This window comes from Penicillium hordei (genome assembly GCF_028827395.1).
Source record: "Penicillium hordei strain IBT 12815 chromosome Unknown utg000004l_segment0_segment0, whole genome shotgun sequence".
In the NCBI taxonomy this organism is placed as follows: domain Eukaryota; kingdom Fungi; phylum Ascomycota; class Eurotiomycetes; order Eurotiales; family Aspergillaceae; genus Penicillium; species Penicillium hordei.
In genome coordinates this window covers 2,383,712-2,409,225 of record NW_026623145.1, presented here as the reverse complement: position 1 = coordinate 2,409,225, position 25,514 = coordinate 2,383,712, and the positions used below count along the sequence as shown (strand labels likewise).

The 25,514-nt window shown below is 47.5% G+C and overlaps 11 protein-coding genes across 11 annotated transcripts; 7 read left to right on the top strand and 4 right to left on the bottom strand.

The window, feature by feature from the left end:
* Nucleotides 1–174: 174 nt before the first annotated feature.
* N7537_008129 (uncharacterized protein) lies at nt 175–865 on the top strand (the record flags this gene model as incomplete). Its single annotated transcript, XM_056899184.1, has 3 exons — nt 175–183; nt 240–472; nt 535–865. The coding sequence occupies 3 exons, from the start codon at nt 175–177 to the stop codon at nt 863–865; spliced, it is 573 nt and encodes a 190-aa protein (XP_056751260.1).
* Nucleotides 866–1,275: 410 nt separating this feature from the next.
* On the bottom strand, nt 1,276–2,319 carry N7537_008128 (Short-chain dehydrogenase/reductase SDR; the record flags this gene model as incomplete). Its single annotated transcript, XM_056899183.1, has 1 exon — nt 1,276–2,319. One exon carries the CDS (start codon nt 2,317–2,319, stop codon nt 1,276–1,278), a length of 1,044 nt encoding a protein of 347 aa, XP_056751259.1.
* Nucleotides 2,320–2,553: 234 nt separating this feature from the next.
* N7537_008127 (transcriptional regulator family TF) lies at nt 2,554–4,119 on the top strand (the record flags this gene model as incomplete). The annotated part of the gene is made up of 2 exons (XM_056899182.1): nt 2,554–3,060; nt 3,115–4,119. 2 exons carry the CDS (start codon nt 2,554–2,556, stop codon nt 4,117–4,119), a joined length of 1,512 nt encoding a protein of 503 aa, XP_056751258.1.
* A 222-nt stretch (nt 4,120–4,341) lies between these two features.
* N7537_008126 (NACHT and TPR domain protein) lies at nt 4,342–8,605 on the top strand (the record flags this gene model as incomplete). Its single annotated transcript, XM_056899181.1, has 2 exons — nt 4,342–4,713; nt 4,775–8,605. The coding sequence occupies 2 exons, from the start codon at nt 4,342–4,344 to the stop codon at nt 8,603–8,605; spliced, it is 4,203 nt and encodes a 1,400-aa protein (XP_056751257.1).
* A 4,473-nt stretch (nt 8,606–13,078) lies between these two features.
* On the bottom strand, nt 13,079–13,875 carry N7537_008125 (uncharacterized protein; the record flags this gene model as incomplete). Its single annotated transcript, XM_056899180.1, has 3 exons — nt 13,079–13,421; nt 13,692–13,724; nt 13,871–13,875. 3 exons carry the CDS (start codon nt 13,873–13,875, stop codon nt 13,079–13,081), a joined length of 381 nt encoding a protein of 126 aa, XP_056751256.1.
* A 1,592-nt stretch (nt 13,876–15,467) lies between these two features.
* N7537_008124 (Ty1/Copia family ribonuclease HI) lies at nt 15,468–15,716 on the bottom strand (the record flags this gene model as incomplete). The annotated part of the gene is made up of 1 exon (XM_056899179.1): nt 15,468–15,716. The coding sequence occupies one exon, from the start codon at nt 15,714–15,716 to the stop codon at nt 15,468–15,470; it is 249 nt and encodes an 82-aa protein (XP_056751255.1).
* Nucleotides 15,717–17,130: 1,414 nt separating this feature from the next.
* Nucleotides 17,131–17,427, top strand: N7537_008123 (Cytochrome P450; the record flags this gene model as incomplete). The annotated part of the gene is made up of 1 exon (XM_056899178.1): nt 17,131–17,427. One exon carries the CDS (start codon nt 17,131–17,133, stop codon nt 17,425–17,427), a length of 297 nt encoding a protein of 98 aa, XP_056751254.1.
* Nucleotides 17,428–17,814: 387 nt separating this feature from the next.
* N7537_008122 (uncharacterized protein) lies at nt 17,815–18,147 on the top strand (the record flags this gene model as incomplete). The annotated part of the gene is made up of 1 exon (XM_056899177.1): nt 17,815–18,147. The coding sequence occupies one exon, from the start codon at nt 17,815–17,817 to the stop codon at nt 18,145–18,147; it is 333 nt and encodes a 110-aa protein (XP_056751253.1).
* Nucleotides 18,148–19,990: 1,843 nt separating this feature from the next.
* N7537_008121 (Zn(II)2Cys6 transcription factor) lies at nt 19,991–22,465 on the top strand (the record flags this gene model as incomplete). Its single annotated transcript, XM_056899176.1, has 2 exons — nt 19,991–20,229; nt 20,305–22,465. The coding sequence occupies 2 exons, from the start codon at nt 19,991–19,993 to the stop codon at nt 22,463–22,465; spliced, it is 2,400 nt and encodes a 799-aa protein (XP_056751252.1).
* Nucleotides 22,466–23,249: 784 nt separating this feature from the next.
* N7537_008120 (CDR ABC transporter) lies at nt 23,250–23,522 on the top strand (the record flags this gene model as incomplete). The annotated part of the gene is made up of 1 exon (XM_056899175.1): nt 23,250–23,522. The coding sequence occupies one exon, from the start codon at nt 23,250–23,252 to the stop codon at nt 23,520–23,522; it is 273 nt and encodes a 90-aa protein (XP_056751251.1).
* A 757-nt stretch (nt 23,523–24,279) lies between these two features.
* Nucleotides 24,280–24,552, bottom strand: N7537_008119 (Carboxylesterase type B; the record flags this gene model as incomplete). The annotated part of the gene is made up of 1 exon (XM_056899174.1): nt 24,280–24,552. One exon carries the CDS (start codon nt 24,550–24,552, stop codon nt 24,280–24,282), a length of 273 nt encoding a protein of 90 aa, XP_056751250.1.
* Nucleotides 24,553–25,514: the final 962 nt, after the last annotated feature.

The following is a 25,514-nucleotide window of genomic DNA, read 5'->3' as shown; positions in this document are numbered from 1 at the left end:
AGAACATACCGCAAAGCATGCTTTTTTTTACCGAGGACGAAGCCCATGATGAATGAAAGTTGCGATAGGGGATAGGGAATGGAGGGAGCAATGCTACCTACGTATGCCCTGGAATCTGCTATACAATGCCTTCGGTAACCATAGGGATCTGGCACCTCGGCAGGACGCAGCAGAATGCCTAAAGTACGCCGGCCGCTATGCAGATAAAGGACTAATAAAATCGACGACACCAAACGAAGCACTTCGCCATCGGAGACAAGGTCCTCCGAATCGGGCGTGGTTACAACATCCCGATCAACGATGCGATCTCCCGCAAGCTAGGACAACAGTACGCCGGCCTATTCACGGTTGTTGAACGACTTGGTCGTCTAGCATACCGATTGCAACTCCCACCTACATGGAAGATTCACTCAGTCGTCAGTGTTTGCGTTCGATTCGCTCGGCAAGCTCTCTCTGCACAACATACCAAAGGGTGCAGGTGCTATCGATATTCCCGATGCGCTCCAGATGGAGCCGAACCTGTTTGCATGACAGGCAGCTCTATCTGGAGTCGTATTTGGCTGCGGCTCTGGCCCGAGGTGGCGGCAGGCTAGCTGGGAAAAAGTGGAAGGTAGACAATGGTGACGCGGGTGCGGGTGCTGCCCATCCCCTGGTGGGAATCACGCCCACCCCTATGTCAGCAAATCATGGCGTATGGTACCTTTCACCCTTGCCGAAACCCACTCGGCTCTGGTATGATGGAGTGGGCGCTGTGGCGGCGTTTACGGACATCGAAGAGGCTCGTGCGCATTTGAACTTCGAACTGCAGAACCAACATGGATGTTCTTCGGCCTGGACCGCTTCATTAGATGAGCTTCTCCACTGATGTGACTTCGACTGGGCCGAAAATCTCGAAGACGCTTCGGTCAAGGCTGATTTACCTATGGCCACAAAAAGTTCCTTGCTTGCTCTTTTCTTAAGACAGACTGGTACGATGAATTGTTTTCGACTCACAATCATGTACCAGCCCTAAATTGAAAGGTAGTTACCCCCGTAGCAGGGGTTTGAAGGCCGTACAGGAGTGGATATCCTAAAAAAAACCGGTGGAAAAGAAGAAAAGAAGTGAATTACGGAAGAAGGGATAGAAAGCCTTACTAACCACAACTATATAGATGCTCTGCGGCTTTGTGTCAGAAAAGGATAAAATTGAGTCATACAATGAGTAATAAAAGCTGGGCGTATCGAATCCTAATTCTGCAATCTAAAATCATACTGCAATGAAACATCATAGATCCATCAAATATCTAACAACAGCCTGTCCATATCCACTACTCGACTTAGTTCTGCCGCAGTCTCCTTCCACACCTGAGTCTGCATCTTTCGACCATCATCACTGTCCCCATACCCTGCAAATGGAGCCATCTTACAATCACTCAGATATCTACCATCTGAGCTCTCGCCAGCCAGTACTGCCGCATGAACAAGGGTCCGAGCGCCCATAGAGAGAGAGCGACCCACAACCCTCTTCATGCCAGAAAGGACCCCGCTAAGGGCTCCCTCAGCCGTGCGATGCAACTCAGATCCATAGCATAAACCAGGGTTGACAAGATTAAGAATCGCACCCTGGAAAACAGATCTATGGCTACGAACAAGCTGGAGGAAAAAGAGCTGGTAGAGTAGCTTCGACGTGAAGTATCGATCACCCATGTCAAAATTAGCCTTATCATCCAACGCCTCGATGAGAGAAACACCCTTCGCAGTGGAGATCTGGGATTCTTTGAACTTCGCCCAAGCGGCAGTCTCGCTACCAACGATTGAGATCACAGGGCGGGGACGTGTAGGATTGGCCACAGCCTGTTTGTTGAGATCAGAGAGGAGAAGCAGAGTAAGAAGAGAAGTTCCCAGCCAGTTGATCTGGATACTCGACTCGTGCGATGTCGATGGAGTCTGGGTGTAGTTGAAGTTGGCAACACCGGCATTGAGAAGAGCGAAATCGATGTAGATGCCCGATTCCTGAAGACGGTTGATAAAGCTGGTGATGCTGCCATAGTCTGCCAAGTCTAATTCCCAGACTTCAACCACTGGAGGCTTGGTAGACTCGGGGAGCGAGGCGAGGAGGGAGGTGCGCGCTATTTCACCCTTTGAGAGGTTGCGTACAGCTAGGATGAGATGCGTGAGACCAAGCTTTAGTAGCTGGGCTGAGACTTCGTATCCCAGACCAGTGTTTGAGCCTGTCACAATGCCGGCCTTGCCTTGGAGAGAGGTACCGGAGGGTGCCTTGGGAGGGCACACTAGGAATTGGCGGTATAGGAAACCGGGGTAAGAATTGTAGAAAGACATCTTGGTGTTATTAATAAATATGGCAGTATATGATTTTAAATATGCATCTAGAGAGGGATAGAGAGCGTATAAATAGTTGAATGGCACATCTACCTCCCGAGCTATATAGAAAAATCGACGGTGCCGTTCTCGACTGTGATTGGCCGATCGGGCTTAAGCTTGATGTCCGAGAAATCGACGGTGCCGTTCTCATCTTCCGTCTTCGTCGCACACTTGATTGGATTGATTTCTACCATGATCTCGGAGTTTATCCCAGAAACAGTCGTTCCAGTACAGCTATTACGCTATATCCCCGTGCATCGGGTTTTAATTTGCCTGCACTGCCGGTATGCCATTCAACCAGGGGCTATCGTCCGCCATCTCAAAGAGATCCACCATTTAAAGCGCTTGCGACGTCGAGCATTTGTTGAATATGCCTCTCAATTTGAGTTAGCAGACATTGGCTCTATAATCTTACCAGATGAGACCCAGTTTCCGGTGGACTCGCTACCGATCCTCGACGGGCTGGCCTGTCGCTTTGAGGGGTGCGGTCACCTATGTGCCACCATCCAGCGAATGAAGGCGCACTGGTCATCTGTGCATCATCTTAGCCCTAGAAATGGTGGAAACTGGTGCTCAGTGCCTCTGCAGACTTTCTTTCGGGGAAATGCCTTGCGGTATTTTACAAACCCGGCGCTCTTGGCGTCGTTGACTGATAGTTCAGAAGAACCGATGAGCGCAAGCGAGGTATCTTCAATCACTGTAAGTAGACGAAGGTAACCTTTTCAAAATAATTGCTTTAACTGTCATTTGCAGACTGTTACCACCCCGAATTCAGGTGAGGGGCAAGGATTATCAAGTCTAGTCGCCTATGAAAATAACATATCGTTGAGCGTTGAGGACATGCACCTCTTCGATCATTATCTGAACCACACATATAAAACAATATCATGTGGCCCAGAAACGGACGGTCTCTTCCGCATTATTGTTCCCCAAATAGCCGCCAGATTCCCATTCCTGCTTCACGGCATGCTAGCCTGTTCAGCGCTCCACCTGGCTTCCAGTAACCCCCCAAATCAAAGATCATATACGCTCCAGGCAATCCAACATCAAGATCGGGCACTTCCAGCATTCCACCTGGCCACTATGCATGTCGACAGCAATAACTGTCAAGCAATACTGGCCTACGCATTCTTCCTAGTCGTTTATGGCCTCAGCTCCGAAAGTGAAGATGAGACACTGTTCCTCAGTAATAACGAGCAAAGAAGCTCGTCTTTGAACTGGATTAGTCTTTTGCGCAATGGTTGCTCTATGCTGTGTGATGTCTGGTCTGAACTAAAACAGGGGCCATTGGCTCCTTTCGCAGCACTATGGCGGGATGATATCGGCGTCACTGCTGACCCCAATGATCCCTTACTTGTATCTTTGCTGTCTGCCATTTCAGAGTCCAGTGAAGCTGTCCCTAGTGTCCAGAGATATTCGGATAGTGATGTGTATATATACCGCGACGCAGCTTCTAAGTTAGCCGAAGCATTCGAGTTCACCCGACGATTTGGCGCGTCTCTGAGTGTTTGGGATGCTCTGAACTCATGGCTGACGCAGGTTTTGCCCGAGTACTTTGATTTGTTAGATCAGAATCATTCTGGAGCCTTACTACTCCTAGCTCATTATGCTATATTGCTGAAGCCACTCCAAGCAGAATGGTTTCTGAATGGTTGGGTTACGAAACTGATGGATGGAATTGGGCGAAGGCTGGAGGGAAATTGTTCACTCCAAATTTGGAAGTTGTTTTTGATTGCTCGCCGGGAATTTGTTTCTTGATGAGTATTGCGGTCATTGAATACATATCACTGAAAGTAGATTATTTGGTGCATTAAGTCGTATTCGACCGCAATTTAATCTATCGGGTCGAGGGGCCGTATAAGCCACAGAATTACCCCGCGGTGATCTGCCTAAGAACGAATTAGCTGACAACTTCGACATTGAATCACCTCAGCCCGACCTCCAAGGTTATGAAAACTAAATCGATTCCCAACGTCAAAAATGGTCGCTCCCACAGACCAGTCCTCCGCCATTTGCAATAAGGCGATCCGAAAGTATTACGAAATCACCGGGGAGACTCTTGCGGTCGACTTCCTCACAAATATTCGAAGTGTCAGTGATCTCACGAAAGAAATTGACGAGAAGAACATCGCTTTCCGAGAGTTCCGCGAAAAACGAGAGGCTATCTTCGATGTTCTCGAAGCGGCCCTAATTCCCGTGCAGTTGTTCAGCAACCTCGCGGTTGGGGAAGCGGCGTCGATGGTATTTCCACCTAGTAGTCTCATCTTTGGAGCCGTGATGCATTTGGTTGGTGCTGCAAAGGGAGTATCGACCTCGTATGATGCGATTGAAGACTTGATGCAGATGCTGCAGGTACGATCTAGCTACATGCAGATAAAGACATGGGAAAGGATAGAGCCCTGAACAAAACTAGGATTTCACCGTCCGACTGAGTACATACACACAAGAAGCCATTTCTGAGGCTCTAAGCGACAAGCTGAGCGATATCATTGTTACCCTGATCGAGATTTTTGCCCTGTCATCCAAGACGATCCGACGGGGCCGACTACTTAAGTACGCCCGGAATATTCTATTGGGTAACGATGATGCCATTGGAGCCGCGATGGTCAGACTTGATAAGCTCACCCAGGTCGAGGCCAAGCTAGTTGGAGCTGAGACCTTGACCGAGTCGAAGAGAGCCGGCCGTGTAGTGGATGGTATATCTATGACCATCAACGCCACCAATGCGAAAGTTCTGGAAACTGGGATGACGGTCAACCAGACGAGTGCACAGATATTTGAAGTGCAGGGGATGCTAGAGAAGTTGATAGCCTCCTCGAACGAGGAAAAGCAGGATACCGGCGAGGATCAAGAAGTCCTGCAAACGCTCATTAAGCACGTTCTTAGGCCATCCATGGTTGATTCAGCGCAAGAATGGTTCGATAAGATCCACAAGGCGCGTTTACCGGGCACAGGAGATTGGGTTCACACGAATGATGTCTTCCAATCCTGGATCAATAAGGAAACTCCGGTCATTTTCATGTCAGGAAATCCGGGTTCGGGCAAGTCGTTTTTGGCGGCAAACATGATCAATTTCCTTCTTGAGCGGTTTCCCCCTGGCCTTCAGCGCAACCCGTTGGTCTCCATCGGCTACTTCTTCTTCAAGGACGACAAACCCCAGACAAGGTCCTGTCATCAGGCTTTACGAGACCTGGCTTTTCAAATCAGCAAGAATGAGCCAGGGTACCGAAATTATCTTCGGTCTATCGAGGAATATGAGCAGATTAGCACTCTTGAAAGCGCGTGGCGTCTCCTTTTCGTTGAATACTTTTTGAAGAAACCCAATATTGAGAGCACCGTATATCTTCTGCTAGATGCAGTGGACGAAACTCTGGATGAGGAGCGGGGGATCTTCATCGATCTTGCAAAGCAGTTGTATAGCAGCCAGTCGTGCTTGCAGCTAGCCATCGTTGGCCGACCTTATATTAGTGACCAATTGCTCGAAGGCTTGGAGGCTAAGGTTCCAACCATTCATGTCACCAAACAGAAGAACTCTGGCGATATTACTCGGTATATCCACTCCAGCATCAGAAGATCCCTAGTTTTGCGAAGGGTCTCGACAAATCTACGAAATGAGATAATCGATAAACTGTCGGCTGGGGCGGAAGGCATGTTTCTTTGGGTGAACCTCATGCTACAAGAGTTAGCTAAGAAGCGAAATGAGACCAGTATGCGGAAAGCACTGGAGCAGGCTCCTCGGGGGCTTAAGGAGATGCTCCGACATGTCTTGGCCACATTCTCTGAGAGATCTCACGAGGAGGAGCTCGAGTATCTCAATGAAACCTTGCTCTGGGTTACCTGCGCGGACCAACCGTGGACACTGGCCGATTTAGAGGCAATCCTCAGATTGAGATCACCCGAAGGGGATGGCATGATTGACCTCGAAGGAGCCCTACGGCGCCAGTGGGCGTCATTCTTCACCCTGGACCGAGAGGATGGCCTTACCACTGCCGAACTAGAGAATGGCTCAGCAAATATGGACGTGTTCGACTGGGACGGCAACCAGGAAAAGCAGGATGCATATGATAGCTCCTACGACGACTATTTCGTGGACTTCAACTCAAAAAAGCGTACAACTACTGTCACCTTCTGTCACGCATCCATTGGCGACTTCCTCCGCGATGAGTCGGAGGGCAAGGTGTGTGCTACAGGGGACCGCATTGGTGTCGGTGTAAACTACCACGAAGCCAAAGCTCATATCCTCAAGACCTACTTAAGGCTAATCACCAATGCCGACTTTGCAACAAAGGCCAATAATTCATACACGCTCGAACATACTGCACGGAATTGGTGCGATCACCTGCTCACGACTATCCCGTCCAAGTGTTCGCCAGAAAATAGACGAGAAGTTATGAAAATGGTATTGATAGCTTTTCGATCGGAAGAATCAATATCCCGCTGGATTTGGGGGAATGTATTGGCTCTTTCTACAGCTACCATTAAAGCCGTTCGTCAATGGTGGCAAGATCAAGACGTCCGCGAGTTTCTATCTCTGGAAGAGAAGGAATTTATCTCAACAACGGAGGGGAATCCAGTTAATTTATTCAAACCAGTGGCAATGTTCTGCGTCAAGGCCTGGCTGCGGGAAGACCTGGCTAGTCCTGGTCTCATGGCCTCTATAGTCTGGCGGTACCAAATGTTGGTCAAGGGCGAGGAGGTCCATGATGAATGTAGGAATATAACGGTGGCAGAACTGATTGAGGCCGCTGAGTTTGGTGGCCCCGAGAAGACCAGCCAGTGGTTTCAACAATGCGCAATCGCTCTGCGTGAGTCGGGGTACCAATCGGAGTCCCTGCGTTATTTCAACAAGGCAATGGAACTCAATGCGGATAATTGGCGGATCCTGTGGGAGCTAGCACAAACATATCATTGGGAAAATGATTGGCAGAAATCCATTGAGCTGTCGGAACGGGCACGACTAAGTTTGTTGACCACAATTTCCGAGTCATCAGATGGCGGGCCACTGAAAGAACATCTGCATAGGTGCCTGGAGCATATGGGCCGGGTTTATGAAGAACAAGATGACCAGGAGAAACGATTCGAGGTCATCCAAGAGGCATATCAATATGCACCCTCTTGCTGGAATTGTCTCGAGGCCCTTCTGCAATACCATAACGACAATGGAGCCTACGAAGTCACCATGGAATTGTTGAAGAGGATAGCAGAAGAACCGGCTCGCGAAGAAGATTCCTCGGAATTAACTCAATTCTTCCTAGGCAGCGTATTTGGTGTGGACAGGAAGGCCAGGCTTGCTGCCGATGCCGCATTGGCCACCGATGATCTTAACTTCGTATTGGAGAGCCTGCAGACGACGGCCAAGGTAGCTCGAACAGAATCGAGGACGTTGATTGCTGCAGAGGTCGACATGGCTATCGCTCGAATCTATAATGAAATCCTTTTTGACCACCCGAAGGCAATCAGGTGCTGGGAGAATATTATGGATACGTACTCTTCTTCTTCCCCCGGGAGCTTGATAGGGACTATTAGGCAGATCGCCTGCTCAAATCTGGCTCACACGTTTCTCTGTGACGCAGTCGAAGTTGGAGTCGACACACCAGAGGCAGAAGAATCTGTGGCCAGACTTGAGCAGCTCGCTCATGAAAGCCAGAATTATCTCTCAGAAAGCTGCGCATTCGTGCCAGACGTATACTTGGGCATCTACTACCGCCTCCGAGGGCAAGCCGAGCGGGCGAAGGCTCTCTTCCGACCCTCCCTACAACGAAGCGTTCAAATCCTGCGCGATGATAATCCTACGAACGATAGTCTTTCCGCCCTACGCTATACTCTGATGAGAGCGGGAGACTTTGAAAATGCTGTTTCAATTGCCTACATGTCGGAACAGGACGGCAGCGACTCTTGGTATATGTGTCGCGGCCCATGCCGGCGAAAGGTACCTACTCGGAATGGGTTTTCTATCTGCCTCATCTGTTTGGAAGAATTGTGTTCGAACTGCGTGAAACTAAAGGAGGGCACTCCCAAGAAGAGATGTAATTCTCAGCATGTTGAGTACTTTATCTCCATTCCCCCGCAGATAGAAAATATTTCCGGCGGCAGCATGCTGGTGGACGACAAGGTGATGGAGTTTAAGACGTGGTTGAATCGGTTGAAGAAAGAATGGGCTCTTGGTGATTGCAAACCCGATTGCACTGAAGCCCCCCATTTGGATATCGGTGACTTTCTAGCAGCCTGTGTAGAGTATTTCTAGCTCAACTTACAAGAAAACCTCCTGCTGCCAGCGGTGATGGCAATTGTATATATTAGTGGCAGAATAGCACAATAGCTGCAGTGCGTGTTACAATGAAGAAAGTAGACGAGAATTCAGGGGGAGTTTGTTTCTCCATAGCTATATTAATAGTCTCTTCCCTTCCCCCTTTCCTATATAATTTCTTCTTTCTCCACACATCAGCAGTGTTTTCAAGCTTTCTCCTATTCCCCATCAGCTCCACTGGTCTCTACCATCTCAATATGGGGGAAACTAAACGGGAAATAGAGACATAGGCTCTATTTGCGCTTGAAAAAGAAATAGTCAGTCTGGTGATACTGCATACTCGACCTCGGCCGGAGACGCGGCACATTCCACCCCGAATAAACGGAAGCTCACAAGCACACCTGCTTCCGCAAAGAAAAAGAATAAGCTTTTGAGCATTTTTCTATTTTGGTGCCTGTTTAATCATATTAACGATTAATCTTCGCTGGATATAGGGTCTTAAGGGATGATAACGCACATGATTGAGCTCCATCGCAAGCATTAACGGCTACCTTGACAAGCTCCTGCAAGTTGAACTTCACGTAGCGATTTGAAAGCTCATTCTTCTCATTAAAACTGCAATTTTGTCTTAAATAAACCTTGATCTAAACATTGTTGACGTAGCTTAGCTTACAGCCATCGGTGCCTGGTGTAACGGAACAGGTCTTCTTCAGATGTTTTCTACTCTAGTTATTAAACCCGTTTTAGTAATTCGATGTACTTGAATATGGCAAATATCAAGGGAAATCACCTGTGCCATTCGGCCTCTCCACGCAGAGCTCAGGATAGTAAAATGGTCGGTTTCGCCTATCCGACCGGAGATGCGAAAAAAATCTCATATTCGCTGGTGGACAGTGGAGGAAAGCGGTTGACGATAATCTCTGATTCGCGTTCCAAGCCGCTCTCAGGGGTTTGTTGATGACCATACCAATGGTGGTTTCATGGATAATGCGTCGTTTGCAAAGATGCCGGGCCGATGCCTTCACGGAGGACTGGGAGAACGTGTTCCTGTAGCAGCAGGCGCTTAGAAGTGGTCTCTGCTACAGCGTTCCGGCCAATAGTCTAATATCTATTCTGGGAAGGGAATAGTGCTGGCGCGAACGTAGAAGAGCTGGCAATGCATTTATGGCCATCCAAAGTACTAGTTATGGATAGGCGAATTTCCTTTTTTTTCTTTTTGCTGGGACGACTTTGTATCGGCGAAACGAGGCCCACTGTATCAAAAACCTGCAACGTCCATCTGGAACTTCAAGCCAAGGACAAGGAATACCAAGCGAGGCAGAGCATGGAAGATCTTCACAGGAGAGGTCGCTAAACCAGGTTCCACTCTAATGCCCAGGGGTCACACGCTGAACCCTCGGAAATCAGGCAACCATGCGCGATATTGGGGAGTAATTCTATGTCGTCCAGCCTGTCGAATACGAGGTTGAGATGAATTCAGCGTCGGCTGGAGTAACTGCCCAAACCCAGGGAGCTTCAAATCCTCATCTTGCAAAATCTGGCGCCTGAAACTCCTACTATCGACCAAGAGTATTGTAAAATGCCGAAATTTACAAAGTAACTATCAAAGGTACAACACCTTCACCCTCGGCCACGTTCTGCGCGACGCGTCTGTTGCAGATCTGGTCTTCCTGCAAAATTCCCGGCAATCCCGTGCCGAACGGCATCTGGTACGGTCTAGAATGCTCTAGACTCAACACCTGAAACTGGCTATTATTCTTCAATTGAGTGAGGTTGATCAATACTAAACTGCTTATTGTCACGTCAAGCTATAAAGGTGCGACCCAGGCAGTACGGAACCCCAAACTGATCCTTTTTTTCCCACATAAACCTTGATGTTTTCCTTATAAGACCACGATGGTCACAATCAGAAACCTTGTCAACAATATACCGACCGACTTTCCTGAAGATCACCCTGTCTTTATGTTCAGTCTTTTTCAATGGAACGAGCAAGCGAAATATTCAGAATGGAGTTCACACCCACCCTGCAGTGGCCAAGAAGCCTGGTTTGAGAGATTCATTAAAGAAATCAGCAGGCTCGCAACCGAGTCTGGGGACTTTAAAATTGTATATCAAGGCTCAGCCACCTCAAGCATTCTTGGTAATGAAACATGGGATTGGGTTGCTTTAGTGAAATTCACAAACATTGACACATTTCGCAACACTATTGGAAGCGATGACTATGCACCGACCACATTGGAACACTGTGACGCGGCTCTCAAAAACTGGCAGTCGCTTTTCTTCACTTCACCCAAGCCAACAAGATCTAGTACAAACTGTCAGTGAAGACTCACAAAGACCTAAATCGCGGATGCTAACTGTTTTCTGTGGGATAGTCGGATTTCGACCCCGAAGATTCTCCTTAACTGGGAGCCCGCATTAATGAAAAGAAAACTTCTACATTTGTTAAGGATCTTACTTCAAAGGGTTTCCTACTTGCGATAACATGTGGACCTACAGTGTCAGAGTGCACGATTGTGCAGAAATGCGCAAATATCCCTCCAGTTTGCTACCGATCCGACGAAAGCTTGGATTCAATTGTCACGGGTTTGACGAGAGTTGAATCCAGGTGTCCCAAGGCTTGATAATCGTTTGGATCCGACGAAAGCTCGAGATAATTCGATCGGATCTGAGGAAGAGAAACTCGTTCATTTTCTGTGATAGTGACCTTTACTTTACGTTGCCCCCTCGATACTGTAGCCGTTCTCTTACGTGCTGTTAATGGCCCACTACCCCCTGGATGGCAAGGAGTAATCTCTGTCGTATCCTACTCTACCCTATTTGTGGTGATTCTATACCTGATCAACTTACTATTTCATCCTCGGCACTCTCTAGAGCTCAACTAATCAATGTATTGAAAGGATCGCTTAACGTATTTTTTTAAGGAAACTATTAATCAGCCGAAAATATGGGTATTTCTTATCAGACCTCTGACTTCGGCCAAAAACCGATATGATCGCTCATCTTCGTAGGGGAACCTTATCCCATCGCGAACTATGGTAGCTACTTTGACTAGTCAAGGTCTAACAGGATCAGCCACTAGTTGGAACAGGTTCAACGGTTTGGCGAGACGTCCAGCTCCTAGCCTCGGCTGATCTGTTTATCGCTCATCGAAGGGCCCATTAGGACGCCGGCCGAGGCTCAGCAAATCCTGATAACTAATCGGTCCCAAGTTTGAGCCGAAAAGGGCTTGGGGTACACTACGTCACCCTCTGTAGCTTCGTTGACTTATCATGCATATCTCCTTGTACCTGCGCTTGTATCGACATCCAAAGGGATCTACAGCGGCTTCCACAAACACCTAAACATCTCTTGCCTATAAAAACGAAGAAGCCAAATGTAAAATGACCTCGTTGATTTTTTGTCAAGTAATATGCAAGAGAAGATGCCACGGAGATATGTTACCAGCCCAAGTTGAATAAGTCAATCACGGAGGCTGTCAGACTGAGGGCGTTGTTGAATAATCCGAAAAATCTGCCGAGGGCCGATCATGAATGAGCCGCGCATAAGCTCTATAAAGCTCCAGAAATCCACATAATCGAGAATCGCCATACAGTTTTCATGGTGGGCCGTCATGCAGGTTTGGATAAGGTCGCCGCTCTGAACCCGATGGTAGTGATCAGCGGGCACAGTGATCCGAACAGTTCCTTTGGCCCTGATGCCATCGGCGAGACTAAGGCGTACTTGAATTTCAATAGAGTTGTGGAGGAGTCTAACATCCCCGAAGGGTAGACAGTCAGGTTTGATGGAGATACGTCCTGCACGGCTGAACCCCGGGTCACTCTAGGGAGGAGCAGCACTTTCAAAGCAAAAGAAGTGAGTAATTGAGACAAAGCGAAGTTTCTGCTTGGGTTTGCTGTACATTGTTGCTCTTCAGTATGCTTTAGGTTTAGAGAGTAGGTTGGCAGATAAACCGATCTTATTCCGTCGACTGATGATATTTGTGCGATCTAGTCAGAATTATAGAAGAATGTATTGTCCGTCACCCAACAGGTTTCGGCTCCCATCATCTTCTGGAATGCTGAAGCAGCTGCTCGATAAATATCTTTGAAAATCGGTGATGTCAGTCTGAAGGCGAAATTTGCAAATAGCATAAACGGCAACTAGGCCCCGACAGGGCTTGAGAGGCTCTAAGTTCATTACCGAGAAACGCTGCGCCCAACAAATACGCACAATATATATATAGTTCTGGCGGCCTTCATCTGGCGAAGCGAGTTGGATTAAATACCACAACCCAACTGGGCACGGTTCGTTATTTGGTCTAGATAGGTAAATCAAAACAGCAATGGGTCAGGTTATTGACTTTCCCAAGAAGATCCGTGCTAAATGCACGTGTAAGCTTTTTGGCTGGTTTGGGTTTCCTCAGCGAGGGTAAACAAAACCGCCCTTCTTTCCACACTAAAATCATATGTGCTATACAGAGATCATCATTTAATCAAAAATCGATGCCTTCATCGAGTTCGGCTGGATATACTCTGACGCATTGCGGAAGCTAGTGAAACCCCAACGGATCTGCGCAGCCATAGCAATCTCAGTGTCTAAGTCCTTTGCGAAGGCCCATGCCAATCCACTGTCACGCTGGAAAGCACGGCCGACTAAGATGACGTCGACGTCGTCCTCATTGAGGACCTTTTCAGCAAGAACACCGCTGTTGATTGTACCAACTGCAGAGACAAGCACCTTGTCTCCAACAGCTTTCTTTACAGCCGTCGCGAATGGCACCTGGAAGCTAACACCCGATGCCACTTTCTGAGCGACGTAGACACCACCGGTACTGATATCAATCAGGTCAATCGTACCCTATATAGCGAGAGCCCTAGCAAACGCCACTATATCCTCTAGCTTCCAGCCATTTTCATTCGGCAAGCTATTCTCTAGCCAGTCGGTAGCAGAGACACGTAAGAAGACGGGGATGTTAGGTCTAACGGTATCACGGGTCAGCTAAGCGATCTCTAGAGGCAGACGGATACGGTTCTTAAAGTTACCCCTATACTCGTCGGTACGCTTGTTGGATAAAGGGCTAAGGAAGGAAGAGAATAGGTACCCGTGGGCATTGTAGATCTCAATAAAGTCGACGCTAGCAGCCAAAGCTCGCTTAGTAGCAGCCACCTAGGCGACCTTAACCTCCTAAATATCCTCTTTAGTCATCTCCTTAGGAACAATATCACTATCAGCGAAGGGAATAGCGCTCGGTGCCTTAACATTCTCCGTCTAGCCACCTACCGCATTGGTTGCGGTGACACCGCCGAGCCACGGGGGAACAGTCGAGGCTTTACGACCCGCATAGGCCAGCTGAATACCGATCTTCTGGCCCTAGCTGTAAGCAAACTCAACGACTTGCTTCAGGGGTGCGATCTGGGAGTCCTTCCATAGACCTAGACAAGCGGGTGTAATACGACCCTCCGGAACAACCCCGGTAGCTTCAATAATGATCATTCCTAGACCACGCTAGGCAATGCCACTATAATAAGCCATATGCTAGGTAGTCATATAACTATCATCGGCGCTATATTAGCACATAGGGGCCACCTAGAGATAGCAAAGTAAGTATAAATTTCGAGAAGAGCCGTATTATCAATAAGGGATAAAACGTACGCCTAGCCGGTTTTAGAATATCTAGCCTCCTATAGTAAGGGGCTGGAAGAGCTTAGGAATCGGCTTGCCGCTTATTTAGGGGTTCCGGGCAGTTCGGCGGACTTTAAGCCGGAGTAAAGTAAGAGATGCCCTCAGCGGGGTTGATAGGGATATTAGGCTAAGCTATAGTGGATAGTATACGCGAGAGGGAAAGGCGAGAGGGAAAGAATGGGAAATTTGCTATGGATAAGAATCAACTAGCTTTGACCAAATGTACTTCATCGACTATATACTTCTCTTCAAAATGATTTCTAAGCCCAAAAATGTTTTGCTCGGCCGCAATTACCCCCGCAACATCCCCCGGCAAGCCAGCTCAGCACTACAGAATAATACTTGGTTTCTAAGCAGGCCTTGATCAACCCGTAGTGACACTCATACATAGGCTTGAGTAAATTTACAATCTCATATTGAGTAATCACAAGATTTAGTTCCGAGGTATCACATTTTTCTCGTCCGTTAGACCCTAATACCATCCCAATACAAGCTTCACTTTTTCAGTGGGGATAGGGAACAAAAAATAAACGCACCACGTTTGGTCCGGTTAGATTGAATTCCGTTGGTGACAGGGACCTTTCTATTGGGGGGAGGGGCTTGATTACCTAGCCACCGCAACTATGAATGAGGGTGTAGAAGAAGAATTAGCATTTTAGCGGATTGGTCCCGTGTAGAATGGTTAGTACGAATAGGTACAGTTAATCGTAAGTTCATCAATTAGCCGAGGAATGACCACAATTCGGATTATTAAACATGTAACTTTCTCGGCCATGATATCGGGAAATGGAATTGAGTGACAAGGGACCCTAAAACGTTAAGCCCATTCTAGGTCGGCCCTCAATCTCTCATTTGGAGGTCTCCACATGGTCAGTTTCATGACGGACAACATTGCAATGATTGGGAACTGCTTCGGCATAACCAAACCTCAAGAAACTGGGGTCATACAGTCACATTTCACATTTATCTGCACCAGTGCCTAGCCCCATTTTATTTCTGCATAGAAATAGCATGTAATCCATTTCTACTGCGTGACGCTTAGTAACTAAGCCCTCTCTGTGTTGTAATTCAGAGGAATGAATCGATTGTTCTTGTACCAGAGGGATTGATGGAATGCGCAGAACAGTCAGGCCTCGGTAAAACCACTAAAAAAAAACCGTCGTGAGAAAATAAAGTGGAAAGAGCGCCTGCGCTATCACACATTTTGCCTTGGAGTCTCTGAGGCGTAGACTCCCAAGAGACTACAGAACTTGGCAAAAGCCGTTGGCCCTAAAGGCTTAGTGAGACCATCAGCAGTTTGCTCCTCAGTGGGAACATACTGCAGGTTAATCTCTCCTGCATTCAGCACTGATCGCTGGTAAGGGAACTTCACATTAAAGTGTTTGGTCCGTTTGTGAAACTCGGGATTGCGAGAGAGTGCAATGGCCGACTGATTATCCGCCATAATGTTAGTGACAGGGGACCGATATAAGTATTTTTCTGCCAAGAATGTGCGAAGACACTGCAGATGTAAAATGGCATTATATTGCCCAATATACTCAGCATGGGTCGTGGATGTAACAGGACAAAAAAACAAAATAGGCTACATGAGGCTGAGGGCAAAGCTGTTCAAATAACTCGTTCTGGCGCGTCTAGCCAGTCCATGCAGGTACAAATTTGAACTTGAGCTGATCTACTGTAATCATTCCGCCTAAAAATCCATTAATTATTACTGGGCCCTGTTCTGTAGATGTTGAAGTCTACAGAGTAGATGAGATCATGAAACAGCACGATGTAATGTATTGTGGGTGATGATAGTTGTACTAGAGGAAAGGTAGGTGACAGAAAGCTGGTGTACGAACAATGTATGGTATAGATGACCAATGTTGAAGACTCTAACTAAAATGACAAAACCCGCTAACGTATTTTACCCTGTAGCTAGATATGTCAGACTGGGAATTAGGTTATAAATTTTATAAAATAGTATCCTATCCTCTCCTCCTAATTCTTAAAACGGTATAACTATAAATATATAAAATATAAAGACCCTAAAATTGTTAGGGAGTAGTTTAATTTAGTTTAAGGTCTCTTAACCAGTGAAATCTCTGCACGAGGTTCCACAGTGGGGCCAGTACGACGCAAGGCACCGAGGATTGGAGGAATGATTTTTGGGCGCGAAGCATACGGTTACGTAGAGGCTTCGACGGCACGGTGCTCATAACCTAATAGGCAGATCTAGTAGGACTACTATGAATATTGTAGTGCACTGGAAAATGTCATGTTGCGTTAGGAAAGGAAGAGAACTAGCTACTGTGAGACTAATTGTACTGGGAGCAAGCAAGCGAGGTCACGTAGAGATTAGTTATCTAGTTAATCTAAGGAATCGAGGCTATTTAGTTAAAGAGAGTATAGTAATAAAGAAATCAAGGCCGTTAGAAGGTCTAAAATTGATAAAATTAAAGCTATTAAAAGGCTTAAAATTAAAGGAATTCATAGCTCTTAAAGCTAGGAAATATAGGCTTTAAGAACTAGGGGGTATATCGAATACTAAGTCCGAATATATGGTAGAAACCAGGTATTATACTGGAAACATCATATGACATTAGGTACTAGACATACCATACAAAAGTGCATATTACAGTTAGTCATCATGGTCCGCACCGACTGTTGAAATAGCGGGTTTTGTCATTTTCGTTAGTTAGAGTCTTTAACATAACATTGGTCATCTATACCATATATTGTTCGTACACAAGCTTTCTGTCATATACTCCCACCCACCGACATCCCTGGTATCCCGCCTGATCACCCAGAGCGACCATATCGTCATGCAGTATGGGGAGTGATGGCGAATTTTACGTAAAACAACCCATCAATACTTCATGGAACCCCGCGGCGAGCGCGAGCACTGGAAGGTCCAAGAAGCAGAGGCCAAACAGATGCTATATGACTATCTGACCATGCCAGAGGGTCACATGCTGCATCCCAAGCGGTACAGTAACAGTATCACCAACTCACTCGTCATTGGTATTCGCACTAAAGCCGTCCACGATGAGTATATAAAGAAGCTCTTCTATCTGATGGATAAATGGTCCTTAGTACAGGAGTTTGGTACTACCCCTCCTGTCGCCTCGTTTGCTCTGCTGCGTTATGTGCCACAATGGCTATTAGGTAATTAGTGGAACCAGGGGGTCGAAGTGGGTGATCTAATGCAGTCACTGTACCAGACCGTACTAGATCAGGTGAAGGAGCGCCATCAACGGGGTATTCGGCGTGACTCTTATGAATCGGATTCTCAATACACTAAAACAGACCCCGCTCTCCGAGAATGAGCTACGATTCCTAGGCTCTGATACTTCGTCCTCACTTATACTGACTATCATTCAGGCCATGACTAAGTATCTAGAAGTGCAGGCTAAGTATTCTGAGCGGGTATTTCACCCCAATCTGCTTAGGTGAGAAAGCTAATAGATTGGTATTGTAGGACAAACACACAAATCGGCTCCATTATCGGCCATGACCGTTCCCCGGCTTGGTCTGACTGGTCCAAACTGCCCTACATCAGCATGACCATCAAAGAGTCCGACCAGTGGCGTCCCGTCAGCCCTTGGGGTGTTCCTCATGCCGTCGCTGAAGGTCGGTTGAATCGGACTGTTTCTCTCCTGCTAAGCCAATCATCACCGATAATCGTTCTCAATGCGTGGGGCATGCATCATGATAGTAAGCAATGGCAGGAACCACAGCATTTTCAGCCTGAACGCTTCGCCGGCCTTGGCGTCGGGCTATGCAGGATCCGAACGCCGAGACCACCTGAGTTACGGGGCGGGCCGGCGCCTGGCATCCACTGGGCGGAACGCAACTGGATCATCAGCGTTGCCAAGCTGCTCTGGGCCTTTTGAGTTCCTCGAACCAACCCCTCCCCCCGGTAGCGACAAGGATATTTCAACTCACTCCGGTACTAGTTAAGGGTTTCTTCATTACCCCACGGATTATAGCTGTACCATTTATCTTCGCTCTCTGGAGAAGTGGGACATCATTATGCGGGAATTTGCCGAGATGCAAGAGGTTTTCGCTCGATTTGATTAATTAGATTAGATGATATGCACTAAAATGTGATCATCAACCCCTCTCCCCCTCTCAATTGGGCGTTTCTTTGCAAAAGTCCGGTGAAAATATCGACGCCACTATGTCGTATATATGTCAGCTCGGCATCAAACCCCCATTTTTATGTAGATAAGATCCCCCGTATCCGTATAATTAATGTAGTATGCTTTCTATGTGGGTACATTCAATTTAGTCAAAGTCCCCGATTGGTGTGGTATCCCGTTTCTTGACATCTATCTCACATCCCACGCTTTAATCAATTGGCTACTTTACGTCCAACGGCGTAGGACTTTAGTCCATGACCCCTAGAAAACCCCAAGGAAGCGGCAAGGCAACCTTGTGTTCCGTAAACCCAGTGTTTGTTCCGGTCCCACGTGTAATCATAGTCTAGTTGTGCACGGGTACATATTATCTTACTATATGGCTACTATATCGTCCCTGGAATAAGCAATTTGGACCCTTCACCAAAACTAGCAAAAGAGGAGCTTCATCCCTGTACATCGATGCACCTTGTACTATAAGGAATGGTATAATGGCAGCTCCGTTTTTGCAGCCGATGCATGTCGCCCAGAAGAGCAGCGGAACAGCGGAGGTCACTCCGATTCCTTCACAGATTAGAGCTAATTTTTGAGATAAGGTGATTGCCCTAGCACATCTTTGAGGCATGGTTGGAGTTCACGGTGTCTGGATAGGACGTGGGGGTGAATGCGTGAAGAATCCCTTAGCGCTAGATGGTGCATAGCATAATAGGGCTTACGCTAGGGTTTCATTTGATTTGATTTGATTTAGTATATTATTTATTTATTTTATTCAGCATCATTTATGGATGTTTCTTCCACTTAATTAATCTATTTCTTCGCCATCAATGCATAAATAATCTAGGTTTTCCCTGCGATCTGTATTGGCTGGGATTGTATATTGTTCATAGTGCTTGTGAATTGTCTACTTCTATGAAAATACAGAGGTCGAACCCACGTTCACAGCTGTTGTATATTCTACCAATATAAGATGAAGCTTTTTGATTTATCCTTGGAAAAGCTAGGCAAAATCGTTGGTTCATGGAAGTCTCATTTTTTTCGTAGTAGGATTGGATTTCTTGTTCACTCCAACCTTGGTAGTTAGAAGGATCTAAGTCAGTTATCTTATCTGGCTGACTTTGGACCAATGACAGAATCACACTCGCTTATTATTCCAACAAAGAGATGTGGCTAAATCGGCCAAGGATTCATGATAATCATGATAATAGCCGTGGAAGCTGACAATTGACAAGATGACACTTTATGGGGGCGCGTACCTAGGTAGCATCTCACTCTTCTCCTCGTTTCTTCTTCCCTTTTTGGTATTTCATGCAAGTCTCATGCTGTGCAGGCTAGCCCGTCATCCCTGCTCTTGCATGTACTTTTGTCAGTTTGTCCGTTTGCCCAAGCTAAGACATGCAACCTCAGGCATCAACCGCCAACACAACTCCTGCGCGTTCTTTTGCGCGATCTACCACTCCCCCTCCACCCCCTCCCCGTCAAGTTCTCCAGTAGTCCAGAGGGAAAGTCCTTTTAAGGTTCCGACCGCCATTTGGAGTCGAATGAAACTGGTCTGAATGAATATCTGATTTGTTTTGTTCTCCCATCCCACGCCTCCGTCATGTACTCCACTTTCTCCGCCAACTTCGACACCACGATCGACGCCTCCCGTTACAGATCAGCCACGCCTATTACAACTCCACGACCAAAGCGCAACCAGGTCGCTCGGGCCTGCGACTGGTGTCGGCTCAATCGTGTCAGATGCGATGACAAGCAGCCATGTCGGAACTGCCTGAATCGAGGAGGCTCTTGCAGCAACACAAAGCCACAGGAGGCCACCTCGCTCCCAGCCGCAAACCGGTAGGAAACCAATCTAAATCTCCCTCAGGATCACATCGGGATGAATGTAAATGGCCCGCTGATGCGTATCGATAGAGAGATGCAACGGTTACGAAGTAAAGTCAAGGACCTGCAGGATCAGATCGCGAAACTGAAAGATGGAGCGCAAATCCAAGCACAGACGGGTTTCGCGACACCACCATTGTCGGATGCTGCCCACACCTCGTTCGATTTTGCAGAGCTCACCAATACCACAGAAGGATGGCAAGGCCTCCAGCAGACGGGGCAGATTCACTATGGGCCCTTGTCGTCCTCATATTTTGTCTCCCGAATCAGTCGCTATCTCTCACAAGCACTCGACCAGCCAATAGAAGATTCGAAGCTGGAAGCATGCATGGCACGCCTTCATTATGTTGCCCCAACCCATCAACCGTCTCGATGGGATGCAAGCCCGGCCAGCCAGGCAGATCAGCCTCCAGACGGAACCGAGGAGGCCGAGGATCTGACCCGGTCACAAGAGGAACACTTTCTCAATCTGCTCTGGCAGTCCTTTCATTGTGTATATCCCATCCTAGATGAACGCGAGTTTCAGCAACATTATAACTCATTATGGTCAAGTTCCACGGATGGAATGTCTTCCCGGAAGCCATCAGCCTTAGTCGATGTTTTGTTGGCAGTCTGTATGCAGTACAGCAGCACGTTCTTCGTCAGTGATGACAACCAGCAGGGAGATCCGGATGCTGGATGGCAGGCCAAACACGCGAATCTAGCCAGTCGAACTTACTACCGGAGGGCCCAGAGGCTGCTGCAGAGTGAGCTCGAAAATCCAACCATCATGGTCGTGCAGAGCCATATATATTCGATTGTGTACTTGTACAACACCTCCCTGTTGAATACGGCGCATATTAACCTGGGTGCCACGCTACGAATCGCCCACGCGCTGCGGCTGCATATCCGCCCGCTGAACGGGACCGCCCCCGAACAACAGGAGCTACAGCGCCGAATTTGGTGGGCGCTCTATCGGATGGACAGCCAACTCTCAATAACCCTGGGTCGGCCGCCACTCATTCAGATGTCGCATGTGAGCTGTGGGCTACCTGGAGATGATCGCGAGCACGCGAAACTATCTGGCACAGTTCTTCTCACGAATCATGAAGACATCAGCTGGCTTAGCTTCCATGTCCAGTGCACGAAGCTCATATTTCTCGTCCAGGGTGTGCAGACAGCATTTCACCGGAAATGTTCCCAGTTGCTGAACGGGGATAAAGTCAAGGATCTATATGATGACCCACGCGTCCTCGAGACTTTGGCCGAGTTTCTTGGACAGGAGATGACGGCGATCCATAACTGGGTTCAAAATGTGCCGCAGTCACTATGTAATCCTCGCAAGGGGGGCGGGGAACCCTTCTCCACCAATCGGGATGCGCTGAATCTGTCTCCGTATAGCCCGCTCTGGCTGCAGCGCCAACGCCTCCTGCTGGAGCTCCACTACCACCATCTTGTCATCTCGACACTGCGTCCCTTTATCCGATTCCCTCCTGTGAGCTCCTCGGTGACCCCACTGACCGACGGCTACAATATATCCTGTCTGAATCACGCCATGGCGATCACCAGTATCCTAAACCAAGTGCTGTCCGAGACAGATCTGCTGCGCGGCTGGTCACCCATCTTCCAGTACCAGTGGGATGCCATCCTGTGTACCCTGGGATTTGTGCTCGCCAATTCAGTCTGCCCACCGACCCCTTCTGCCCGCAAGTCGCTGCAGACGGCGATTCGCACACTGGACCTCGTGAGTGATCACTTCGTCGCAGCCAAAAATGCGGCGGAGGTCGTCCGCGAAGTCAGTTGCCAGGCCGATCGACTCATCAAAAGCGTCCAACAAGGCCTCACCCGGCGTCAAGTGCCGCGTACCAGCCAGGCCTTGTCTACCAGGGCCCGTAATTCTCTGCCGCCGTCGAACCAAACCTCATTCGTCACCCCCAGCCAACCAGGGTTCCGGTCCAACTCGCTCAAGCGGGCGCTGTCACCGACCACCCTGGAGGTATCACAACATCAGCCAATGCCTAACTTTGAAGCACGCATGCACTCAATGGAAATGATGCCTATTGGATCGTTACCAGAGCTATCTCCTTCTTTGGGGACTACAGAGTCTCTATCGATGCATTCGGCCCCGTCTGCTGACATGGTCATCGGCACTGAAGCCCAGTGGCTGCATGCGAATGCGATGATCCTGGATTCCTGGACCACCCACTCATGATTAACCTTTTACTTTTCATTCACTGTTGATCTTTTTGTGCTGATTTTACATTTTGTCCGACTTAGAGTACCGCCCTGTCTAACTCTAATCCATAGTCCCTAACCAAGCAGCAGGCCCTGCTAGGTGGAGAGAAATAGAAACATAAACTAGATCGATAACTTGTTTATAGTACAGTACATATGCACATGTATGTACCGGATGGGCCCTCTGTTTATCGAAATAGAATCTGGAGTATATATCACTGTTATTGAATTCTATATGATACCTCGCTATAACGTTTCACGCTTCACTGTAAAAGGGTAGCTTAAATTCTCAGTCCGATAGATATCTTCATGTCCAGATACATAGCCCGGTGGAATGTGGGGGTGTTTGGCGTAATTGGCACAATGGGCGGGATGGGCGTAATCAAAATGAAATGTAGTCCTTGACAATATAGACGTATATATACCAGGTCTCTTACAATCTCAAAAGGCATACACCAACTACTTTAATGTCTTTCTCGAATATTTAACGAAATGGCTCAGTCAACTTTCGAACGGCATTCTCTCCCCAGGGGAACCGGCATTAATAGCTTGGTCCTTCGTGATGTGCCCAAAATGGTTCCCAAGTACGATTAAATACTAGTTCAAATCAAAGCAGTCTCCCTTGACTGGAGAGATGGTAATATTGTCATGGGAACTTACCCTTTCCCTGGGCTCTTGTTCCTGGTAGTGATGGAGCTGGTATGATCCTTTGCCTATCATTCCACCTATTAACAGTGGCCTAACACGTCTATACATTGTTGATGCCCAATATCGAGGCTGCCTTTGCCGCCAATGGATTCTTCTTCATGCTCTGCAATACCTTCGCGGGGACGCTTTCGCCAAAGCCGGTAACCCCCGGCTGGCGTTGGTTATACAATATCTCTCCCCTCTTCTACCTAGGCGAGGGCGTTACTGTGGATGTGCTGCAAGATTTGCCCTTTCGATGCAAGGAATCCGAGATTTCAATATTCTACCTGGCGAATGGGACAAGCTGTGGCCAGTATGCTCAGGATTTCCTAAAAGTCGCCACGTGATATCTGCTCAATCCAGCAAGCACGACAGTGTGTCAATATTGCCAGTATCGCGATGGACAATCGTACGTAAGTAGTTCTGATCAGGATAGAGAAAGTCAAGGCAACGCATCTAGTCTGGAAACTAATCATTCAATAGTTTCAACAATATGGCTATGAATTTGCTCATCGGCATCGCGATATTGGCGTTTTCATCTGCTTTATTGCGTTCAATTTCACCATGCTTCTGGTGATGACCTCCCTCGCCAAAATGCGCCGTCATTGATGGAAGATGGACTTTACTCTGCTGTCACCTCAGGCTATGGAAGTTGCTTCAGGTGTTGCTTTCTTGTTTGATATTAGCAAAAGTCTAAAAGACATAGATCGATAGAAAATACCAACGGGCAATCTTTTGGGTGTCAGTTTTGATTCCATAGTACGAGAGTGATTATGAGATTTAATAGGACCTATCGCGGTGCGAAATATGTTGCTAGGATGACACCGAAGAGGGTATACTGAAAGAGCTATTTAGGGTTAGGATCAGGGTTGGGGTTGAAACAACCCTAACTCCGTGGTAGTTAATTAATGAGAGTTAAATGCGGTTCTCAACATGATATGCCCTGATGGGTGTAATAGGTTTCTTCAATAGCCTCTACTTAAATAATAATTGGTCTCTCCTACATAAATCATACGATAGAAGTATAATCATCATGAATTTAAGCTAAAATACGCTCCAACATAACAGTGTCGAGGTAGCTGTTCAGTTCCCTTGGCCAGTTCATCAAAATTCGACCTTGTGCTCATACGTACACCGGTCTATATTGGTCAAGGTTGGCTTGATGTGCACCCCGTCGTCTCCCAGAGAAAGCACCTGGGCTTGTCCGTGATAAAGAGGCACATGGGGGTCTTCCTTGGCGTTTTGATTCCCCGCTTTGACAAACTGCACGATCTGCCGTTGCGTAGGTTGTACAATTGTGGCATTTAAGGAGGAGTCAGAGCCCTGTCCATTGTAGAAGACAGATGAGGTACCCAAGAGATACAGTGCGGGCTTCATACCGGGTATTGCAGGTAGTGGAGGGCTCAGTCCAAAATAGATTTATCCGTTCGTACTGACTATGGTACGGCCAGCTTCCATTGAATATGGGTGGGTAGCGCACCTGCGTTGAGCGCATACGCTGGCATTGGCACCGCGGAACAGCAGATCCACGTATCGGTCAAAGGTGGATCGTTGGTTACATTGGCTAGGGCCAACATAAAGCTTTCGTTAGTGGTGTAGGAAGTAAAGATTCGGACCAAGGATTTCTAAGCTTTTCATTTTTCTCATAGGTACGAGACTCGCGTTGAAGGCAATGGCTTAGTGTCGCTGATAGCCCAGGTCCACAATCGGCAATTCGGCTGCTACAGCAGTCCCCCATGTGACCAGTAGCACGCAGGTCCTGTTGATAATTTCCATTGGAGATAAATTATGGAGTGTAATGAACTCCCACGCTTCTCTCATTGCAGTATTTATTTATTTATTTATTTATTTTTCAGTCTGATACAGTTATATATATGTTGCATAAGTCGAGGGCAATGTTCTATGCAAAATCATCTAACTAAAATAAAATAAATAGCAAGCGTGAGAGATGATTCAAAGTGGTCCCACCAAATTCCGTTTACGAAGTAACCCTCAGGGCTGTTCGGCATTTCTAAGGTTCTAAAGTTGTATTATACCTAGCATTTCTAAGGTTCCATGGTTTCCATTAGAAATCTGGGAACGATTAGAAATTCCAGTGCCGATCCATGGATGCAGGTCCAGCCAGATCCACTTAGTTTAATTTCATAGGTGGAGCCCTTTGGGTACATTTATCACTGATTAGGTGAGCTCGGGAATTCCCGAGGTCCCACTCGGATTCCCAAAGGAGATTCGGAGTTGGTTAGTCAAATGGTGGGCTACGATTGGTCAGATACCTAACTGACAAAGATGAATGTCCTAAAGAGGTAATGCATTGTCACCAAAATTTCCTCGTCCAGCAC